Source organism: Cimex lectularius, unplaced genomic scaffold (assembly GCF_000648675.2).
Source record: "Cimex lectularius strain Harlan isolate CLEC.00 unplaced genomic scaffold, Clec_2.1 scaffold49, whole genome shotgun sequence".
NCBI lineage: Eukaryota > Metazoa > Arthropoda > Insecta > Hemiptera > Cimicidae > Cimex > Cimex lectularius.
The window spans coordinates 1087290-1112027 of record NW_019392644.1 but is presented as its reverse complement, the minus strand read 5'-3'; the positions used below and the strand labels follow the sequence as shown (position 1 = coordinate 1112027).

At 33.5% G+C, this 24738-nt stretch overlaps 1 protein-coding gene across 1 annotated transcript; it reads right to left on the bottom strand.

Annotated features, from left to right (window-relative positions):
• Positions 1-11965: 11965 nt before the first annotated feature.
• LOC106670088 (cuticle protein 7-like) lies at positions 11966-13857 on the bottom strand. The gene is made up of 2 exons (XM_014400104.1): positions 13798-13857; positions 11966-12682 (listed from the first exon to the last, which is right to left on the bottom strand). The coding sequence occupies exons 1-2, from the start codon at positions 13807-13809 to the stop codon at positions 12044-12046; spliced, it is 651 nt and encodes a 216-aa protein (XP_014255590.1). The 5' UTR covers positions 13810-13857; the 3' UTR covers positions 11966-12043.
• Between the last annotated feature and the right edge of the window lie 10881 nt (positions 13858-24738).

The window sequence follows — 24738 nt, the reverse complement described above, 5'->3', positions numbered from 1 at the left end:
CGTTAAATACAAATATTATATTAACAAATACTGTAAGAAATTAATTTTAATTTACTTATTAACTTGTATGTCAAATATTATGTAGCTACATGTTTAAAATAGGAGGTAAATGAAAATATATTATCTTATTTATCTCCATGTTTAATTTTATATTTTTTCAATTCAAATTTCTCAAACCAATCTGTCTAAGCCTGTATACTATAAAACTACCTTTTACAATCTTCCCTCCCTTTTTTGAAACTGCTAACACTGTTCTATTTAAACTTAAATTTAAATTGTATTTTTTTCATTTAGATGGTCCTTAAATTCAGATAATTTTTTTATTTGGGAAAGTGTTCTTTAAATCTCATTTTGCCGCCCTGTCCTATATATTTAATATCACAATAATTACAATTAGTGCCAACATTTATTATATTTTATCATTTTATTTTTAATTATACATATGTTCCATTAATATTCGTGATTTTGTTTAATGAAAAATTTGTGTAACAGTGGAATTCGAACCCACAATCATCAGCCCAACGCCGCTGCTACAACCACTTGATCTACTTCAATCACCCATGCCACAAAATTCTCATTACGACTTCCCATTTTATTCTAATTGTCAGCAAATCATGGCTTCATGTAGAAGCAAATTTATTAACAACTGTATAACATAAGCAGGACTGTGATTCTACGTTAATACCAACTTTTATTATTTTTTATCATTTTATTCTAGCTTACGATGACTACAGCTCATTACAAAATGATGGGATTCAAGAGAAGGAAAAACAAACATTGTTCTGTTGGGGAGTGTAACTACGAGTATAATATATATTAAGCACTAATTGTTAATCTAGGATTTTTTTTGTTCAGTCGCCACCTTGCATACCTAGGGAGACCCTATACTGGTGAACAATACTAATTTACTAAAATTTTGTTGTCAAGACAGTAGGTGTAATTAACTAAGGCCTTACCTGGTTGAATATGAGGCTAGAAGATGGCAAGGGTTTATTTATTTATTTTTAATCTCTAAATTATTTCCTATGGGTACTCTGTATCTTCCTTTGCAACTCTTCTGTGACATAGGAATGCACACTATCAATGAGCACCTCAGAAAGAAAGATAAAACGGAAATGGGGGAACAGTGGAATTCACTCATTAGACACAAACAATCCAAGAACTTCTTAACAAACATTGGAAGGAAAGAGGTAACAGATGTATTAAAGGAAGCAGGAAAAAACTGTGAATCCTAACAGGATTTTTAACTGGACCCTGCAAATCAAATGGACATCTAAAGATGATTGGCATAACCCAACATGGCACGTGCAGGTTCTGCAAAGAAGTAGAGGAGACACCAAAACACCTACTAACAAATTATCGTGCTACATTGCCTGCAGGAGGAAGTGTTTTGGGACATACAACATACCCGTCAAAAAGATTCAACCATTGAAATGATGAACAGGACTTACGGGTGTGCTTTAAGCACAGAACAGGGTATACAATAACTCTTAAAGGGCCCAGTGTAATATAATCCTGACTAATACATCTATTTGTCTATACCCCTTGCTATTATCTTCTTTACAATAACGTGGAGGACACTAGACCGGATTAATGCTGTTAGGCGTGAAATGATATACTTTATGTTAAATATAGGATAATTATTTAGATAACATCACCCTCCTCAAAAGAATCTTACAGTTATTGTGTTATGATTAATTACAATGAGTCAAAATAATCTAGCTAGATATGAATTATCAATTTACATTTGTAAATATTAAATTTGAAGCTAATACAATGAATTTGATTAACTATAACTATAAACATAAAATTTAAAACATATAAAGTATAATAACATATAATATGTATTATTTGCCTTACATTTCTAACAAATCTTGATGTATAGTATGAATAATTACTATTTGGATATCGTGAGGTGCGATCTGGTGTGACGTAGGTTTTAGAAAAACATTTTCTTTATCATGCCAACGTTTCAATCTTTATTGAGATCATCTTCAGGGCTGAAAGTGTTTGTTTTGCGTGTAGATGTGTCGTGTTGAGAGTGCCGAACAGTTTTTTCTAAAACCTACATCACACCAGACTGCACCTCACGATCTCCAAATAACCATAGGTTCATGGTCACTAAACACCACACATTTCTACACTAATAATTATCAATTCTATTTGTTTATAGAACGCTATAAATAACTTCTTTCAATTAATTAACATTGTTTTGTAAATCCATTAGAGTTCATGATCCAATTGACCAAATAACTTTTTTAGATTAATTAATTTTTATGGAAAGTATTGGTTGAGATAAAAAAAGTCAGTGTCATAAGTGGGACTCAAACCCACGACCTTTGGCTAAATACGCCGCTGCTCACCACTTGAACTATCGATCCACTCGGACACCAACTCCCCATTTCAACCTACCTTTCGAATTTTCCCTCCTCTTTTCATTGTTATGTAATGTTTTTGTTAAAATGAAAAAGTTAGTGTAACGATAGCTCAAGTGGTTATAGCAGCGGTGTATTGAACCGAAGGTCATGGATTCGAATCCTGCTCGTGACACTAACTTTTTTCATTTCAACCAAAACTTTACATAAAAATGTTAATTAATCAAAAGAAGTAATTTGGTCAATCAGACCACTAAATGGACTATAAATAACATTATTATTACAGGGTTATTATGTAAAGGAATATTGTCCACATACTTGGTTATTCATAAATTTGGGGAATTGGATTAATTTAACAAAAAGGGTTAGACAATGTTTGGTTTAAGTTGAATTTTTCCAGATTAAGCAGGACTGTCATGTAATGGAGAAGTTTTGAATTGTTGGTTTACCATAGTTATAAAATTCGAAAGAGGCTCTTGCTTGTAGATGAGTTTCTCACTCGCTGCTTTTGTCAGAAAGATTCCCTGTAGGTACAGCAAGGTGGCGACTGAGCGGAAAAATCCTGATCCAATTAGTGTGTGGTAGATAATATTCTCAAAAGTACATTTCCCCCCTCGAGAACATGCTTTCCTTCTGGACCCCATCATTTTGTAAATCAGCATATCAGCAATAGCTATAATTAATCTAAAATAAACTTTTAAAACTCTAATAGAGGGATTTATTGAAACTATATCGGTCTCCTATTGAGTGGTATCGAGGATGGTGAAATATAGTTACGTATAGTCCAGGAATCTAGTTTCACTAGGCAAAACCTATAGTGCTGTCCTGCTACTGTCAGACTATCTACAACACTAATCTATATGTACTTTATTTATTACAGACATATTCTAAACAGCCAAAATGATTAAATTGTCAACATAAATTAAATAATCCACGTAAAAATGTTATCGATAATTTGTCAGACAGTAAAATGATCAAAAGAAAGCAGATTTGGTGAAAGAAGGAACTGTTAAGCCAAGGGAACAGGTTTAAAAGATGTTGCTAAAATAGACAACAGAATGATGTGTTTATATTAATAGATAGTTTGAAAAAATGTGTTAATGTAGTTTCATAATTTAACATCATACTTACAAGTTGTCTAGAAGCTATTTCTGACCTGACCAGAATGCAAACTTAACTGTACACACTCGGAGATAGCTGAGAATATTTTTTACAAAATCACAAGATGTACGTGTTCACTTAGAAAAATTCACTCAAAACTTAAAGACAGGGTTGACAACTTGTCCAAAAGCGGGTCTTACCAACTTAATTGTAATGATTGCGGTATTAAATATATAGGACAAAGGAGAAATAAAAATAATTAAAGAACATAACAAAGAACAGAAACAAATTTTCTGAATGTAAGTACAATCTAAATGAAACAAAACACAATTTCAATTTGTACACCACAGTGTTATACAGTTTCGACAAAGGGAGGGAACTGGATGGTTTGACATATTTGAATTTAAAAAATATAACATTAAACATGGGATAAATGCATAAATAATATAATAGATACTGACTTATCTCCTATTTTAAGCATGCACCTAAATAATAGTTGACATACAAATTGATCAGTAAGTTCAAATTATTTTCTTACAGTGATTATTAGGATAATATTTAGTTGTGCTGTAATTAACGGTTTTTGCACTTTCAAATTAAGCGGCATTAATGGTCATTGGCTCGTCTCGTTGGCGGGGGATCGGCGAAAGGCACTTGGCGGGTTCTCTCTTACAATTCGCGTCGAGGGACGTAGCCGCATCTACTTTTTTCTTATGATGAGCTTTAAGCTTGAAATCCGGATAGTTGAAAACAAATTGTGAGTAAGTCTTTTAAAAAAGACTAGTCTTATAAGTTTACTGATGTAACTAGAAATGTTTATTTAATAATAATTTATGATGAAAATGAATAAAGATTACATGATGGTGTGGGGGGGAGGGTTGTTAAGTAACCGGACACAATATGAGTGTTTTAAAATACTGGAATGTTGAATTTCAAACAATAACGTCTTAAAACCAATCAGCACATGGAGGTGATCAGTATGAGAGATGCGTATGCGATACTGGTATGAGATACAAAAAGTATCCAGCCGACTAGAATCAGTCGCCGCCCCTTCATCTCCATCCGATCCTCTCCCAATTAGTTTGAACATCTAGATGCTTCATTTTGTCATATTTTTACAATGGACGAGTTAGAAGCTATAGCTCTTTAGCATTTAATTAGATGAAAAACAAGTAAAAGTAGAGTAATGTGGGTTCACCCAATTAATACAGAACGTGGCACAGAGGCAGCTACGCCCATCTTTATAAAGAACTTCGGCACTAATGAAATTAGTTTGTTAGTATCAAAAATGTCACTTCTATCTATTTTTAAAAGTTACAAAGGTAAAAGAGGAACAAGAGACAGACGGAGTGATCTGCTCAATACAGTATGAACTGTGAATGACACCATGTTTTGCAACGGCTTGTCAGTTGCCTTCATACATAAAAAGTATTAAACAAACATCCCATGCGACTAAAAATTGGTATCTCATACTTGTTGCCTGCCAGACTCTCCGTCTGAATGACTGTATCTATCCCTATGTACATCGGTCTCCTCGATCCGATCTCTCATACCGATCACCTCCATGTGAACTGGGCATTATGTATTATCGGTAGTCAGTGCGGGGTTTGGACAGGTTTCGTAGGATTTGGCGGTAATCGATAGGGGAAGTTGGGTTACGACTTTAATGATGGGATGCACATGGGTTTTTTCCCAGGATAAAGGAAAAACAGAGTTTTAGAGGGAGTAGTCATAGATATGTAGCAGGGCAGTAGTACGACGAAGGCATAGTTTTAAAAATTTGTTTGGGACACCGTCAGGTCCTATAGCCTTAGTATGGAATTTTGATATTGCGTTAACGACCGCTGGATTTAGATAAGAAAAGAAGAAATTTGATGAATAAGTTTTATTTATATAACAATATATTTATAAGTACTATTTTGTAAAAAAATATACCTTTTCTTCAAATATACTTATTATTATTAGAGGATATCTATTTACAAATATTTACATATATTTGCATTGAGGGGAACAGTTTATCATGATTCCTCAAAAAGGTAAAAGTAATTAATTTCCTCACAGGGCCATTTCTGCTTGATACTCCTTATAGATTTGTTGATATAGGTTCATCACTTCCAACACAATAAGAGGAAATTTCACAAAATAAATTTTATATTTTACATAATACTCATAATTAAATAACAATGTTCATATCCCTACTTTCAGTTAACATGAAATCAACATGTGCAACTGAAATAACAAGCCCTAAACAGATCCTCTGGTCCTACTTATGGGGCAACAATCCTTCAATGTTAACAATGAAAGACAAATTTATAATTTGCAAAACAATACTACAACCTATTGCACATTTTACATTATAATTGTGGGGTACTAAAACTTAATTAATTGATGGTATATCTACCATGTCATAGCAGGTAACTTTAGATACTAATAGACACTAATTTTGAAAAATTATTAGAAAAGCACATTTCCTTTAATTATTTATAATTTATTTGTATTTAGTATGATAAATTACATTAATCCTCTTGTAAATATTACAGTTGAATTTAATTACATATAGTAGTATTACATCTGTTTGTTGGTTGTGAATTTGTGATAAATAATTTGTGTGTAAAGTTTTATTTATTGAATTCTTCATTTATTTGTTGCACTTTTATGTTCCAGGAATTGGCCAGCCATCTTTACATGTGTTTTGTGTTTGCGAGTGATATTTAAATAGTGGGTAAAGTTGTTCCGTGAGTGTTAAAAAGTGTGTTAGCTGATTCTTCATTGCTGTTTAAGGCGAGGATTGTTGCCTTCAAAGGGTACATTTCATTTGTATTATAACACCTACTATTCATATGTATGTGTATCTATCATTTTAATTATTTTGTTTTCTTTTACCAGGGGGGCTTACAAAGTGTAAGTCAATTCTCTTTGCTGGCAGTCAGGTTAGTGAGCTTTAAGGTAATTCTAGTAAGATATGAAGGGTACGGGGAAAACGAGAATAGTCAGAAAATTTAAGTTAAAACTTTAAAATGTTTCCAAAATTGTAAAAATTTAGATTTTACAACAACAATAATTTTAGAACCCCCACCATTCACGAGTAACCAAGCAATGAGATACTTTTGAATTTTATAAACTTTGAATGAAAAAAAGAATAATTTACAATAAAATTCCAAATTTACAGAAATAAAACAAGGAATGCCTTCATTTTTATTGTAAATAAAACAATTTTTTCATTTAAAACACTATTTTTCATTAAAAACTTTGACAGAATTACTCTATCTTGACAATTACTGAGCTTAAAAAAGAAATGATGTAAATGCTTTAAAATGTTCTATTCACTTACTTACCATTTACTTTTCCATTTATTAATTAGTAATTTATTGTTGTTTGTCTCTTCTTGGCAGTTCTTTCTGACATTTTAGTAATAAAATAGTTCAATTTTGTTCGTCGTAGAAAATTAGTTTTAGGTTTAGGTAAGTCCAAGTATTGGCAAACAGTTCATATCACGGCATGGCCAATTCTGTTTAGTACAAGTCAATAATATAAACTATCTTCTATTACTAACTCTTATAACTATATTTATGATTCATTTGTGACAATAAATATTTAGTGGATTGATGCCCTCTAATTCTTGAATATTCCAATCTTTTCCAGGAGTCTGCTGCTCTGTCCCCTTTGAAATATCCATCGTGATAGCTGGGAGGGCTTTTAAACGGCTTTCTTTCTCTTCGCTGCTAGGTTTACGGCCTCTGTTTCTTTCTGTTTAAAATTTGGATCTGTATGGATTCCATTGAATAGCCAAGTAGATGGAGATTAGGATAACCTGTCAAAACAGTAAACCCCACAGTGCTCACATGGTGAGGAAGACTGTCATTTAAACCAGAGTTTGCTTAAGTAGTCTTCCTTCTAACCACACATCCCTCATCTAAGCAGTTCTCACTTGAGGAATTTGGTAAGGATTGATAGATAGAAAAGGAAAAAGTGATATGTGAGGTTGTACGATTGGCAGTCTGACAGCACTAGGACAACATTATCTGTCTTGCATAGCACACTAATTAACTAAGAAATTACAAAAATATACTTATATATATCCTAACCAGATAAAGTTTTTCAATGCCAGTAGACTGTGCTCGCTAATCTAATTGTAAATATTTATTGAATTGACGCCCTCAAACTCTGAAATATTTATCAAATTCACATCATCTTCCTTTACAAGATTGGAATGGTCTCACAGGATAAAGTTGTTCATGGACTTCATGAAACCGAAACAGGCAGATTACGAGAGGTTAAAGAGGTTTAAGGAAAAGCTATGTCTGCCTTCGTATCACAGAAAGGACAATATTTTCAGAATTGCTTATAGCCTCCAAAAAGAAGACGAGAAACAAAGGCAACCAATGAGAGGTGGAAAAGATAAGTCCAAATTGGCGGAATCTTTGGTAAAGGACCCTAAGGCCACATACATTAAACCTTCACATAGGCTTTCAAAGAAAGGAGATCATCCCTCTAGATCCGAGTTTCCCAAAAGTTTTAGCCATAGGACTCCTTTCACAGAACTAAATCCAGGGGGACCCCTCAAAACAAACATTAAATTGACATGCTTAATTTTATTTTTGCAAAGTTCGGAACACAAAAATCAAATAGGACAGAACAGAATCAACAGGTAGGTAAAACTCGAGCCAAATTCAAAAGTAATAATTTGAACATTAATGATTAATGAATTAATGGAAAAAGTGAGGTTGTTTTACCTTGCACAATTTAGGTATGTTGAGTTTAATTTTTGATACCTGAAGGCGGATGTCTCATTCAGCATCTAGACAGTTTTGGTATTTAGTTTTAGTGGCTGTATAGACAGAAAAACGGATTCGGTAGGTAAGTTGTATCTCAAGCTGTTGGGAAGTAGTGCTCAAAGGACATCTCCAATGGTATGGTATGGTGTGGTGGAAAGGATACTGGGAAGCGGGGCTTGTATTCCCTAGGCAGCCTTCTGGCTTATTGTATCTTCCCAGTTCCCTAGTTCAGTCAATAGACTCAATCCTTCTTCTTAGAAGTATCAGGTCATTGACTGTTATTGCTGCAATTCAGTTCCCTGAGTCTTTTTCATACGTTAGGTTAAACCTCCATTGAGCTGTTGCTTCGCATTCGAAGATGATATGAGTGGCTGTTTCCTCCTCCTCATTACATAATCTACAAATGGGTTCATTGTATATACCCATGTTGTGTAGATGTTTTCTCAGATAGTCCCACCACTCCTCTGAGTTTTGCCCTCTCCAATTGCAGCAGTGTTTTTGCCAATTTTGGTGAGGGTTGTTTCATCATAAGTTTACTATGTCTAGCACTGCTAGAGTTTATCCACTTCTCTCTTTGTTTTGTTTGGATCCATTCTGCGATGGAGGATTCTATGTTTGTTTTTGTTATCCTGACTTCTCCAAACTTCGAAGGTGTTCATATATTTCATCAATCAACTTGCCGTTCACAAGCTTCAGTTTGTTTAATTTAAAAAAATTCATTTAACACAGGAAAACACTACTCCCATTCCTCCTCAACAGATTCAACCCAACACTGGATTTTTCTTTTGAAGATGCAAACTTTTTTTAGCATCGAACGTGATAATCTTCCCTTGCAAAGAAATACCCATTCATTTTTATGAAAACATCTTATGTCAGTATATATTGCCATTTATTATCATTGAAAATATTGGCCAATTTGATATTGTGGTCTATCAACAGAAATAAGACTTCAGAACGTAATTCCTGAAATCGTGAAAGTGCTTTCCCATGAGATAGCCATCTCACTTCTGTACGAAGAAGCAGGGATTGACGAAGGTTTCCCATATCATCACATAGTATGAAAAGTCTTGATTTCAATGCCCGCAAGTTGATATAATTAATAATTTGAACACTCATCCAAAACTTTCTTAAAACAGGCTGGCATTTGTTTCAAAGCTAAAGCATGTCTGTGGAAAACACGACTGCTGCTGAAATCCTTCGATTTATCTTTTATTTTAATAATCACCCCGATCATTCGGCCAGTCATTGCTTTTGCACCATCTGTGCACACGTCAATGCAATTAGATCAAGGAATTTCGTAAGTTGTAAAAACAAAAGGAATATTTCGGCACCTGTTGCATTGACAGGAAGTGGTTTGCACAAGAGATCCTCCTCGAAACATCCCGAGTATTCATAACGGATCAAAGCCAACGAAATAACCAACCCGCTACGTCAGTTGATCCGTCGATTTGGAGAGAAAATAATTTATGTTAGATGCGAGAAATCAGCGATTGTTTCAAATCATTTGATAAATGAAGTATTAATCTTTTGACAGTATTGTATGGTAATGACAGAAAGCAAATAAGTTTTACTGTTTTTCGTCAAGCATTCAAGATATCGTTAACACACGGTTTTATGAGTTTCAGCGATGGTACTACACCTCTCCCAGCTCACCCACCTTCACCTTTCAGTTCCAGACGTTTCATTTCCTATCTACTAATACCTAATTTATTTGGAAACCTACCATAGCTATACATCTATATCTAGCAATTATGTTAATTATATTATACTGTTAATTATATTATTATTATATATATTCAAAATAAAACTATTATCCTCCCGAGCAAACTTATAGTAATATAACTTCTTATTTAATTAAATACAAGTTGTCCAGTGTTTTCACAGCCAAGAAAAATGCTGACTTAGAGTAAACGACTATTGTCAAAGTTTAAAGACTATCAGATAGTTGATTTCTTAAACGTATATAAATCTTTTATTATACTAGTTACCTTATTAAATATGAATGACCAATTGTTCAGTACAGCATAATAAAGTAAAGATAAATATGTATATGACTTTGCCATCACATTTGTCACAGTAAGGTTACATAGGATTAAAAATTAATTATATAAAAAAAACCATGAACCTATTTTTTATTTCGTCACCTGCTGACTTTCATAAAGCAATATCATTTTATTGATTGATCGGTTGGGAAACAATAGCACCCAAGGTCTAGATAACAAGAACCTCAAGAACCTAGAGATAGTCATTGTTCTAACATCTTCCCACAACCCCTGTTGGGCAAGAGGAAGTTAATGACGTTACACCATTTGGTTTCTTCTTTCAAAAAATGTGCGGTAGAAGGGTGAAACCAATATGATAAGTGCTATGAAGCGTGGCTGATCAATTCAATTGTGTTCATAATTTAAAACAACCACGGAAGATTTCTTGAGGTCTACGAGGTGATGGCTCAGTAGTTTGATCGTTTCCGACTATTTTTGTTTGCTTATCTTCGACGATTTGATATCTTCAGTGCGCTTGTGTGTTACTTTATTTAGTTTAGAAGACTAGAATGATTGAAAACGATCAAGCTATATTTTTGCTTGAAACTTAATGTAAAAGTTAATAGCATGAGTAATCATGGTTAGGTTTACGAATATACATAATAAGTACCATTTTACAAAATGGATGTTGTGACTTTTTGAAATGTGGCTATTCTCATCTCCTCACGTTGTTTTTGTTTCACCTTTTTTTGCCATACTTTTCCGGATGCAACATTTCGTTAAATTTTACAACTTGATCAACACTAAGTCGTATTTGATTTCGCCTATAAAATCTTTGTGTCTAAGATTTGTATTTTAAATTGAGATTTTTCCACATGTTTTCTATGGGTTGATAAACCTGCAGTTGCGTCGTTTCCGGTCATTTTGGTTTGCTAATTCTCACTGTTTTGAGATGTCAGATAAAAAATCCATTTCGCCTTTAGTGCCATGTGATCTGTGTGTACGTTACTTAATCAAGTCCCCTTTATAATTTTAACTATCATAAATAATAGAGCTTAATACAATGGGGAAAATTGATTGTTTGAAAATTGATTTGATTCTTTGTTATCTTCTTAAGGAGGGTAATTATGTAAAAATTTTGGATTGATAGTATGAGTGTTAACTAATTGTGTTAATTTTATAAAAATACCTAATCCACGCTTACTATGCCATAATAAATTGAAAATTTTCTTTTCTATCTCTCATTTTCAAGTGCAATAAAGTTTTATCATCTTTTGCTGCTTTTCCGGATGCAATATTTTTTCTTAAATAGTTTAACGTTTTGAAAAAAGATTAATGCTACGTCGTATTATATTTTGCCGATCAAAATTTATATCTTCCAAGAAGCCTTGTATGTACTGTGAGATTTCCTCAGGATGTGTGCGGAGTGTGAACCTGCACTTTGGACGTTTCTGATCATTTTGGTCTGGCTACCTCGCTGTTTTGGTCAGTCAATGGTTTCCGTCAGTTGTGTGATTTTTACTCAATGTTTTGTATGCTGTCATGGGTGGAATCAGGAGTGAATACTTGTTCTCCCCATTGGAGAAATGTTTCGAACTTAGATGTTTTCTTTCTGAAAATCGAGATGTTTTATGCCTGAAAAATTTAAAAATTTTTGTTAAAGAGCTGTCCATGCTCATGAGTGGCCATAACACATTCACTACTCACTACACTGAAGAATGACGAAAAGATATAAATTAGGAAGATGGTGTATTTTGAATTATAATACAAAAATGAATGATGAACGAATCGACTTTGGCGTCGTTAAGTCTTAGTGGTGGTATCCGTAGGCGGGGGAGGCGTACGCTACGGGGGCGGCGACTTTAGCGTATGCGGGGGCGGCGGCGTAAGCGACGGGAGCGGCGACTTTGGCATAGGCAGGGGCGGCGTAGGCATGAGTGGCGTATGCTGGGGCGGCGGCGTAGGCGACGGGAGCGGCAACCTTGGCGTAGGCAGGGGCGGCGACGACTTTAGCGACAGGGTGGGCTCCGGCTTCTTTGTGGACGACGGCGTTGAATCCGTTGTGGGGGTCAGCGGTGTATTCTACGGTCCTCTTGGAACCGTCGGGTTCGACGAGGGAGTAGCTGCCGTGGACGACGTCTCCGTCGCGGCTTTCGTGCTGGGATTTGAAGTCACCGGTGTGTCCGTCCTGGACGTCGTAGGCGAAGGAGTACTGGGGATGGGGGTCGTATTCGTCAACGACAGCCTTGGCGGCATAAGCGACGGGGGCGGCGACTTTAGCGTAGGCGGGGGCGGCGTAAGCTGCAGGGGCGGCGTAGGCGACGGGGGCGGCGACTTTAGCGTAAGCCGGGCCGGCGGCGTAAGCCAAGGGGGCGGCGTATCCGTGTCCTCCGTAAGTTGGGACTACTCCAGCCCTAGCTACAGCGACGAAAGCTGCGAAAGCCAAAAACTGCAACAAAACAAACTTATTTACCTCCATGAGTTGGCGTCATCCACATCCCTTAGTCATTGAAGACGTTTTTGAATTTAATTTTTGCTCTATCATATTTTAGTGCCCTATAACTCTTTGGTGACCAAATTTAAAACGAAACTAGTTCTTTGGACTCCCTCAACATTTGATACTAGTGCACCGATTTTAAATCAACATCTCACTTTTATGAATTGCTTGGAGCACTAAATGTAACTGATCTTTAGCTACATTTCAGGAAAAATTTTATCTGTACGGATTTTAGCGAAAACCAAAGATAAACCATTTTTTTAAATTCAGTTTTTTTTGTTCCTATAAAAATTATAACTGGTGGATTACTCAAAATAAACTCGGTAAAATTATTGTCAAACTAGACAAAAGCTATACAGAAAAAGTGAAAATTTGAAATTATAAATTTCATATTGATTTATTCTCCTGTGCACTCTTCAATTCTACACATGTTAATAGGTCTGTTTTGTTGTATCCATTCATGAAAGGCGTATGCTAAAAGGAAAGAAAAGAAACTTAAATACAAATATACATTTTTATAAACTATAAATTTATTAGAACGCAATATTTTTAGCATCTTATAAAAGTTTAAACAAGCAACATTTTTTGGCGTTCAAACCAAGATTTAAAAATTAATTGATAATATTATTTTATGGCCTTCGTGTCTGCGTTTTGTTTTATGACGTCCATGATTTTTTATTGGTGGAGGCAATATTCTGCTAAATTGTATTATTTTCACTCGTAAGAAATAAATTTATTTCGCCGTTATATATTTTTTTTGCATGTTTTAACTATTGACAATAATTAATTTATTAAAGGCAAGTTTAATTTTACGGATATTGAAACTTTCCCGTTTCCCTCTTATCGAATTTAAATCCTTCCTGATATTTGAAAAAAATTAAATTCCAATTTGTTGAACTACGGTGGCCAAAATTGAATTCTAATTTGAACCCATGTTCTCTTGGAATTTTTTGCCCTACAATAGAGTATTGTCAGGTATACATTGGCTCATTGTAGTAGCTAGTATTGTCATTGTTAATTACCGCCCTTGGGTACTGCAAACTTCGAAATACTCCGAATCGCCTCACCTTGAATGCCATTGCTGGTGATGTCCTTTGTTAGTCCTTAGCTGACTGATGCTGTCTGAGGGGCAGACTAAAGCTTTTATACTCCTCGGAAGGGAGGCCCCCTTTCACCAACCCCCACTTGAACTTCGCCACGTTCCCGAACGCTGTTCATTGTTTGTGTATTTGTTAATTTTTAAATGGTCCATATATTAGAAAAAATGCTTTGAGATTAGGTTTCGTTCCTTCGGGAACATTTATTTTTTATTTAAAAATTTTCTCACACATCGTTATTTTTTCTTCTTGTCACAATTGGACTAGTGATACCTGAAATCGAAATGCTATAATTCTGAACACGGAAAATTCATTTTCAAAATTGTCAAATTAGTACACTAGTATTCTATATTTGCTAAATACCTGTATTTCACACAAAACAATTTGTTATTAAAAACAAAAATTGTTATATTTAATTGTAATTATATTAATTAATTATACTTTTTATCTAAGGTCTTGGTTGAAATGAAAAACTAGTATCCCGAGAGGGATTCGAACCCACTTCTTTCGGCTAAATACACCACTGCTCTACTATTTGAGCTATCGTGGCTTCCATTCGGACACCAACTACATTATCTTAACCTGTACAACCTTTCAAATTGTGGGTTCGAATCCCGCTCATGACACTAAATTTTTCATCTCAACTTAGACCGTAGATAAAAGGTATAATTAATTAAAATAATTAAAAGGTCAATTTTATGACTACTAAATATATATATTTTGTAATATGAATATTTGTTAAATAATATGAAATAAAAATTTTCTTCATCTATCTTATCTTTCTCTCTCTCTCTCTCTCTCTCTCTCTCTCTCTCTCTCTCTCACACACACACACACACACACACTCACATCTCACATATAGACACACGCTCTATTTATATAACTATTTATATATTTTGTCTACAGTGATTACGACTTTAAACATAATGTATTTAAATTCAGCAAAATAAACGTCGCTTCTTTTTTAGTTCATTGGGTCTAATTTGAAAGTTGATGACGTAGTATGGGACTAATAAACTTTGTCTGCTGTCGTATTAGTCTAAAGTGTTTATGATGAAGAGGATAAACGTATAAGAATAGTAGTACATTAACACATGAATATAGACGATTAAAAAAGTATAATTAATTAAAATAATTAATACATCTATTATGACTACTAAACATATATAAATTTATATATGTGTAAACATGCATTCCTTTAATATATGGATATTATTTTAGAAATTTTAGTAACTCTATTATTATTTACAACTATCTATTTTTATTTTAATCATGTAAAATATATATTATGTTTTTATCTTACCCTAGTTTCATTAATTCATTTGTATTTATTTTATGTACACATATTTTCTATATTTTCATATAATACATGGTCTCTACAGTAATCAATCAGTTGACTTTATAGATATCTACAAGCATATTATCGCACCTATGCACATATTTATTAGGACATGTATCTTTTCTTTTCATTCATACGGATATTGAATAATACATCTTTATCTAATTTTACTCGTACATTTACATTTCGGTCCATCTTTTATACCATAATCCACATTTATGTAATCTCTACAATTGCATATCAATGTTTATATTAAAATCTATCTTAATTTTTATTCACGCAACTCTCCATGTATTTATATATCCACGTATAACTATTCTTATACGTTGGTCCCTTTATTAACACAATCACACCTTTTGTCCAATACAATAGCAAAATAGATTATTAGAAGTGTTCTATTTTTCTTCAAATAACAGCTTTGTAGAGAGTGCAGGGACGTGGCATGAAATGGAGAGTGTTTGAAATATATGGCACAAAATATAATTGGTATTTTTCTTAACCAACAACCCAGATTGTGAAATATTTTACCACTAAATTAAATTAATAAAAATCATTTGAAATAGAGTATTTGTCTTATTCTGATATAGTTACGCTGTAGTATATGTATTAAGAAATTTAAAACGCACGTGGTATGGTCTGGATGAAGAAATAAATCCATTTATTACTGCCATGCTTTTGACCAATTTTAAGGTCATCACCAGGGCAAAACAACCGTAAATATGTCTACATTTTGACATAATTAAGTTTTTTAATAGTTTAATGATTAATGATAAATAGTTTAATCATTTTAATTATATCAATTTGTAGACATATTTAAGATTGTTCGCCCTGATGAAACCTTAAAATAGATCGAAAACGTGGAAGTAACAATTGAAGTTGCTTCTTCCAAGATCCAGATAATTCGTGAGTTTAAAACTGTAGTTAAAATGTTATTTCAATTGAATTTAATAATTATAAATTTTCTTTGGACACTGTGGGTTCCATTACACATTATTATTTATTTATTTATTAATATAGACGGGCAAGAAGCCCATTTACAAAGATACATCAACAACAACAAAAATCTAAAGTTATAAAAATGCTAAGACAACAGTTAAAAATTCTAAAGATGCCAGAGTGAAGTAAATAATTATATCTTTGAGTTTGGACTGAGCATGAAAGGGTAATTCCAGTTTTGTGAGAGTTGACATTGAAGGTGATTAGCCTGAGCAATTGGGGGCTTCGATAAGTTTATAGAGGAGAAGCAATAACTTAATCCCTCAAGTGCCAAACTACGAGTATTTAACTCAGTATCCTGAGCAATTCTTCAGTAAGCTTCGCTTCATAAGTTTGGGGACTTCAATATTTGCTGGATGTCGAGAGGGTTAATGATTTTTTGTTCGTAAATTGTTTCTCCCCAACCTATATATTAGTGTGTAGAGATTAGTGACCGTTAATCGATAGTTATTCAGATATCGTGAGATGCGGTCGGGTGTGATGTAGGTTTCAGAAAAACATTTTCTTTATCGTGCCAACGTTTCGATCTTTTATTGAGATCATTTTCAGGGCTCAAAGTGTTTGTCTTCTGGGCACTCTCAACACGACACGCAAGGATGGCACAATTACACAGAAGACAAACACTTTGAGCCCTGTAGATGATCGCAATAAAAGATCGAAACGTTGGCACGATAAAGAAAATGTTTTTCTGAAACCTACATCACACCCGACCGCATCTCACGATATCTGAATAACTATATATTAGTGACTGAGTTGGATGCAATCTTTGTTTATACTCTCACTTCAAATACATGTATGGTTCGATTATCATGTTTACCATCATACAAGCTACCAAAGGTTATGGCGCACGCATCATGAAAGATAATTTTAGGCTTCTACATGGAAGAGTTTAACACAAAAACATGACATTGCTAATGTTATCCTTTTCTTCGATCTTACAAAGAAAAAGTCTTGCTGCCTTCTTAGAAGCTGTAAATGATTACTTAAAAAATGATTTACTGTCACCAGAGCAGCTTAGATGTGCAGAAAAAAATCTGGTTCATGAATTTAATTTTTAAGAAAAACAAATGAAAGGATATCTTTTTACACTTTTTTCATTGTATCACCGCTGTAGACCATACACCATTTATTTGTTTGTGGAGAGATTTTTCTGTTAATTTATATATATATATATATATATATATATATATATAAAATGTATTCATAAATGCAATTGCTAAGGCCATCTTCCGGCAGACGGAATTTCCTTGCCTACTCGATTATTTATGTATTTCTATCCATTTCTTGTTATCAAATGAAATATTCAATAATCTTTTATTAGAACGATTATTGTTATATTAGAGGAAAAGGGAATCAGTTTGCTCCCTTCGAAGAGGTAGCAGGTTGAATGAGCATAAAAAAATATCTGTGGAAGGGATTTAAATAAAATTAAAAGCAGCATATCTTCAAAAGAGAGTTCGAACTATTTTAAATACGGTATGAAGATATTTTGGATAGGGTGGCCAGATAGCACTAGACTCTAAACGTCTACAAAGTATGAAGTAAATTTTTTATTGTAAATATGTTTCTGAAGTGTTGAGTTAAATAGATTTGAAAACAGTTTACATGCTTTTTATAGTTTGATCACAGTTTAATTATATTTTTATTATCAATGTTAATATATTATAAGAAATTATAGTTACGCAGGCAGAAAATGAAAGAATTTATTTTTTTGATTATTAATTTTAACTCGTAAACGTTCTAACAAACTTAATCGAAAAAATTAAATAAAAATTTCAGTACCCCACTTTTAATTCATTAAGTAAGCTAAAATTAATAATTTGAATTAATAAATTACTCGCTCTATAAAAAAAGGTGGGTATTTCTTACTCCAATTTTTAAAACAAGGTAGCAAAGGTGCAAGACGTATATTGCCTATTAAAACTAGCGTTTGTTCCCGAGTATATTAAAATCTAACATCAATAGTAAATTAAAATTACTTAAGGCATTAAGTTAAAATATTAAAAATATTCCCTCGTCTTGGTATGACAAATAGTGAACACCAATTTCGACCTAACCATTACCAAATAATTTTGTGCTTGTCAAGACGACAAATAACACTTCTTAATCTAGCAGCTATCTCCCCCCTGACATTTTATAACTGTATCATGTCTATTCGATTTATTCCATAGATTTTCAAAATATTACCAGTTGAAATTATGAAAATATTGTCTAATATTGTAAGACGTGTTTACAACTTTTGCCAAGTAGTTGTTATAAATTAGACACGGCTTGAGTGATTTATATCCATGTGACTGCACAGATATTAGCCTGTCATTTCTGTTTAAAAATATTAGGTATTTCAGTCTTAGATAAAGCGGAGAAACGATGTCCTTAGCCGATAACTGATAATTGGAAGTGGAAAACTCGAAAGGTAGGAAGCATGTGATAGCCTCGTAAGACCAAGGGTAGGATTTCGTTCTTTCTATCGAGTTCATAACTTTTGCTCTCGAACTCGAAATGGGCTATTAAATTAGGCGAAGAAACCCAATAGCGCAAGGACAACTACAATCACTCCATCAAGTCTAGCAACACCACGTGTTCGTCGTCACCACCCTCAGATCATTCGTTCTTTTCAATAATTGGACAATCCATGTAAATTGACCTGTTAGGTATGGAGGAATAAATTACTTCTTTCCCAACATCGCGCTTAACTCTTCATCTGAACTAATTTACTAATAACTATCATTAGGTCTGTGCATCGTATATTCTAAATTGTAAGTCTTAACCGGCATATGGGCGAGACCACAAGACCCATCAGATAAAACGTTATCTGCCTTCCTTCCTTGAGAAACATTTCATAGTAACGTTTTAATGATTCTTCTAACAGTGATGAAACTAGTATAAATTGATGTTAATCAATTAGTTCGATCTTTTACGATCGGCAACTTATTCAAATCAGCCGGATTGAACAAACAAGGAGTGTAGAAACACCAATATTTCAATTTTGGGTAATAGGGCAAAGATTCATTTGGTTAAGAAGGTCTTCGAAGCTACAAACTTCACGTCCGGAATTCCAAAATTATGATTTTTTGAATATGAACAAAAATGCAGATATTTTTGAGTCAGCAATTTATACAGTATCGTACACTATACCTGCAAATAAATGACTTTAGCTAAAAGAAAAAGAAATTGATATGTTCGTGTCCTCGAAAAAAAGTTTTTTTGATAATCAACAAATTATTAAAACTAGAGACTAGTTCTTTTTTGTGTTTGTTTGCCTTTCCACGATCTGCAAATCAACAAAAAATTGAAAATTCCACATTATCGAATACCTCAAAGATGACATAATATAGACTAATTTTTATTTATTGGACAAAAAATACGATAACGGGGCTGGTATTTAATTTTAATAAAACAGAATTAAATAATAATATTTGTTTGTCTAGAAGGCAAATAGCGAGAATTTTTTAACGTTACAAAGTAAAAGTCCATTCATTGAGACTACATTACAATTTTTAAATATACAGGCCACAGCATATTATTTTGAAATGTTAGATAAATATGAAAATGTAGATATTAAAGTGAAGTGATCAGGGATGAAGCCATGTAAGTGAAGAAAACCAACTTGTTTTTCTGCTGTCGAGCTTTCGGCTGTATTTGAAGCCTTCCTCTGGACTTTGAAAAACTATTTAAGAAATCTTTCCGGCAGACGGATTGTGATCCATGCCTGCATTATGCTTTGCTTTGCTAATAATCATTGTTATATTCGTAGAAATAAAAAGCATTTATAAAAAAAATTAATAATAATAAAAAATCTTTACAATCAGTTCGGACATGTGATCATTTTGATTTTGATCACTTTACTTTCATATTTATCATGAAGGCCGATACTATACTCATCGATAAAAATGTAGATATTTAAATCTTGTAAAAATTTACAAAAATATTGAAATTTATACGAGATGGTGTTGAGTCGAGGTTTGGTATAAAGCGATAAATAATAGACGAACCAGTATGAACGATTTACATTAAACTACCCTTAATTTATTGTCACCTCGCAGACATCTATTATTATCTTCACTCATACTTAAGCATGCTTGGTTAAAAAATTAATTAATGAGGATAAGCAATTCTGATTAGTGTCCCTGTATCCTTTCTATTTTTCAAGAAAAAAACGTAAATTTTTACAAAAATATTTATTAGGAAAGAACATGAACATATTGCTTAAGCCACCCTGCTAGCTAGCCGGCCAAAGAAAAACTAGTTGGGGCAAAAACCTGCTGGTTGTTTTTTAAAATAAGGTTTCAATTTTAGAAAACCGTTATCTATTATGGTTTTTATATTTTAACTTTTTAGTTAATTTTTAAAATGTTTATATAATTTTTGAGCTAAATATTTTTGATAGGTAATTATTTTATTTATTATTAAATTAATTACTAGAAAAAAAATTACAGAAATAAAATATTTCGTGAAAATGGGCAATTAACATCTATATTTTCATTTATAACCACAGCAGTCCTATAAAATAAAAATTTTCATCGATAAACATATTTTGATTATCAAAGAACAAGGACATGTCAACAATATTCTGCTATAGTCCATTTATTCTGGCTGTTTGTACAATAATAGGTAATCTGTAGGTCAACAGTATCGTATATGTAGAATTTTTTTTAATCTAATAAATCAAAATTGTTGAATTGGCGGTTTTTTTATGTTCCCTTAGTTATTATCAGGAGTGTGGTCAATGAAAGATATTTTTAAGTTTAAATGTTTAAAATAAAGGTTATTCCTAAACCCAAACAAACCACGGACCTTCCTAGTTCCTACAAACCAATCAGTCTGTTACCTATAATCGGGAAGATTTTCGAAAAACTACTGTTGCTGCGCCCTTATAACGAACTTCCATATCATATTATTCCTAATCTCAAATTCGGCTTTCGATGTTGCCACCCGACTATCCATCAAGCTCATTGTGTTGTACACACCACTGCCCTCGAGCTGAAACAGTACCACCCTGGTGTCGTCCTGGACATTTCTCAGGCATTTGATAAGGTATGGCACCTGAGGATTCTGGGATCTTATCATTCACTCTATCCCAGATACTAAAGTCATACCACCAACACTTATTTTTCCTCCATTTACCCGATTTTCGCTGGTGGGGAGCGTTCTCCTCTGCACAATCTACACGGCTAATCTACCGCCTCACCCTAACGCTTTCATTTTCAATACTCACCTCCGACAAAGACCCGTTATAGCTTCATGTAATTCATAAAATGACTTACACACACACAAATCCTGGCTCCGCCAATGAAGAATCGAGCTTAATGAAACTAAATCTAAATACATTGTTTACACTCTTAACAAAAAAAATCTCCCACCTTTATATTTCAATAATCCCCGTTGCGAACCACGTACGATACCTTGAAATGTATCTCGACAAACGACTTACATGGACACTACGATCCCAACTTACAGTAACAAGCAAAAAAAGACTATATATTGCCATGCTAGTCTCCCTCCGAGCATACGGACTTGGACTGTACGGAGCCGCTAAGCGTTCCAATCTTAACAGATTACAAACCCTACAATCTAAAACTCTTCTAACAATAGTTTATTTGTTTGTCTTTTACCATACAATTCGTTCCCACTTAAAAAACCCATTCGTATCCGACCTTGCCTAATTTCGTTGCAAAAATTTAGTTCATTCTAAATTACCCGATCACCCAAACCCCTTAATCCCGAATTGTCATCCTCAACGTTACCCGCCAATTCTCGTCGTAGATTAACGCAACAACTTAGTTGCCTAACATAGGCAAAGGATAGGATCACTGGATGGATGCCGTTCATGCCTTAAATGCCCCTTTGTGTGTCCGACGTACAATCGTGTGTGCACGTTCATACAATATAATAACAATTTCAATATTTTAGTTTGTTGCATGTTAAAGGGCAGTTGTAAATAAATAAATAAATTTTAAAAAATTTCGCCAAGCTTTCAGCAGTTTATTGTACCTTCTTTAAGGCTCTACAAAAGGTTATATCTATATTTTTAATTCCATTCAAAAAAATTTTCCATTGAAAAATGGCAAAAAGGAGGGAAAATTTGAAAGTTGTGGTTGAAGTTGGTGTCCGAATGGATCGAGGTCACGATAGCTCAAGTGGTGAAGCAGCGGCTTATCAAGCCGAAGATCGTGGGTTCGAATCCCGCTCGTGCCATTGACTCTTTTATCTCACCTGAAAACCTTAATTAGTTGTAATATATTTTTAATTTTGGCCAATTTCTTTCATTGATCACATCTTCGCATACGTCTACAAAACATTATCACATTATCAGCAAGTATTGCCTTCTTCTTTTTTTTATGTATACGTCCATATCTCTTTTTATGTTCTAATGTTAACTCCCAGGGTGAACTTTGACTGGGATGGTAGTAATGAAAGAAAACCCAAAATAAGCGATGAAACTATTATACAAATTCAGTGACAAAGGTTTTTACGTCAATAGTTAAAACCGTTATTAAAAAATCTCTGTAACTTTAATATTTCTTAAGTAGCAACATAAGTAGTACTGATTTTTTCCATTTCATCCTCGCTGTCCTATAGAAATAAATAAGTGGTGCCAAAGCAAATTATCAAAAAAGTTTTAAAAAATTTTAATTTATAAAATCTAAATTTGAATCGAAGTGGGCATAGTGCTAAGAAGTGAATATACACAGATAATTTGGGATTATTTAAGTATGACGTTCCGATATCAATAAAATATAATTTATGAAATTATATGTTGGGAGCTATTTATATTATTTTGGTAAGATTGCTTTTGAGAAAGATGCACGGCCATCAAAATATATTTTTTTTATGTCGCTATTAGAAAAATTTAATGGGTTCAAAATGTCCTAAAATATGGTCTAATAGTCTCATTCAGGAATGTCTTTAGAATGTCTTAATGCAGGTGACATTTCAGACTCTACATGAATGAGGTACTAACAATAGGTACTTCTTGTTTCCAAATGAAAAAAAAAAAAAAAAAAAAAAAACAGTTTCAAGTCAGGGACATAAGAATATTACTGCATTCAGTTCCTATGTGTTGAATCTATGGTTTCGTATTTTCCTCCTCCTATACGTGGTTATGGTAGGATAATCCGGACATGCTGTCAAACAAGGAAAAGCATTTTTTTAAGCTCTAGTGTTAGCTATAGGGTTACATATAACTGTTGACTGTTTACTGGTTTACCTTTTTTGATCCATCTTTTTTTTAACTAATTAAAAACTGCTATTACAAAATGTCATTGATGCAAACTTTCAAGGCGCCAGGTAAAAAGCTGAAGTAGACGAACCAGTGACAAAGTTCATTCGTTCTTTTAAAATGAAGTTGTGATATCGTTCAATTTTTATGTTCAACACAAAAAAAGCGAGGCTAGAGATCAAGTTGGGATGATTATGTTCAAACACTTTGTCCCAATGTTTGTTTTAAATAATGCTCTAATTACCATTTTCTTCTGTCTAGATTGATGTTTTTGTTGATCTAAATACCAATTTTTTTAAATGCCCTGTAATTTATTCGCTATGCATAAATGTAACAACTAACCCTGATAAATAAATATGACCAGAATATTTCTGATCTAATTACATATTACATGCCTTATATTATGTTCGTTAATTAACATTTGTACACATACTTTTGGCTTAGAGGCCGTCCTATGAAATGCATATCAAGCTGTCGAGTTCCTCTGGCCACCGACCGAATTATAATTTCTCCATTCTTTGTATACATATGCATTTAATGCTCATTAACGAAAAAATTCAGGTGATGATGGATGTGCCTTATGTGTGATGAAAGAGATGATGCAATGTACATTGTTGTTATTAAGAGAGCGTGTGAACGGTGAACTGGGAAGGGCGTGTCTTTAGCTCCTTTCTAAACCCATTCACCTCCAAAGCACTAGTTTCATCTATTAACGGCCTATAAACGAATCGGAATCAACAAATATCCTCGATTTTCTGTTCAATTTCTCACAAGGCTTTGTAGACGAAGTGCAACCTTCTCAAGGACGTTTTAATGTTTCACTCAGATTGCGAAGTGCTATTGGATAAAAATTTTACCCCTGGTCCGATCAAATTTCCAAAGCAAATAATTCCCGGCATCGACTGGAATGGTTTTACGACCTTCTTTTCAATAGGGCAACAGTCTTTCTATTCTCCTTCAAATGGTAAATGTTTGCTACTTTTTCGCCAAGGACTGTCTAAAGGTTAAACCGAGAGCGACAACTGAATTTCACAAGATCCATTTACATGAAAAGCCTAAACGGGAGACATTCCCCATACTCTGGGATAAGGAGATTAAACAAATTCTACCGCCAGTTAAAAAAATCAAAAATTATCGTCTCTTCTTATATTCATCACTGACCGAAATGAAGAGAAAAACTTCCCAATAGATTTAAAAGTGTATACAGGGTGTCCTTTTATATAGTTTTAGCTTGAACGAATGACGCTATAAAAAAAGTGTTTAATATTTGTTAGCCTAGTTTCAAATATTTACCTTTTTTTGAGAAAAATTATGCAGGCTACCTCAGATTCAGTTCAACTTCAAAATTTCAAGTACG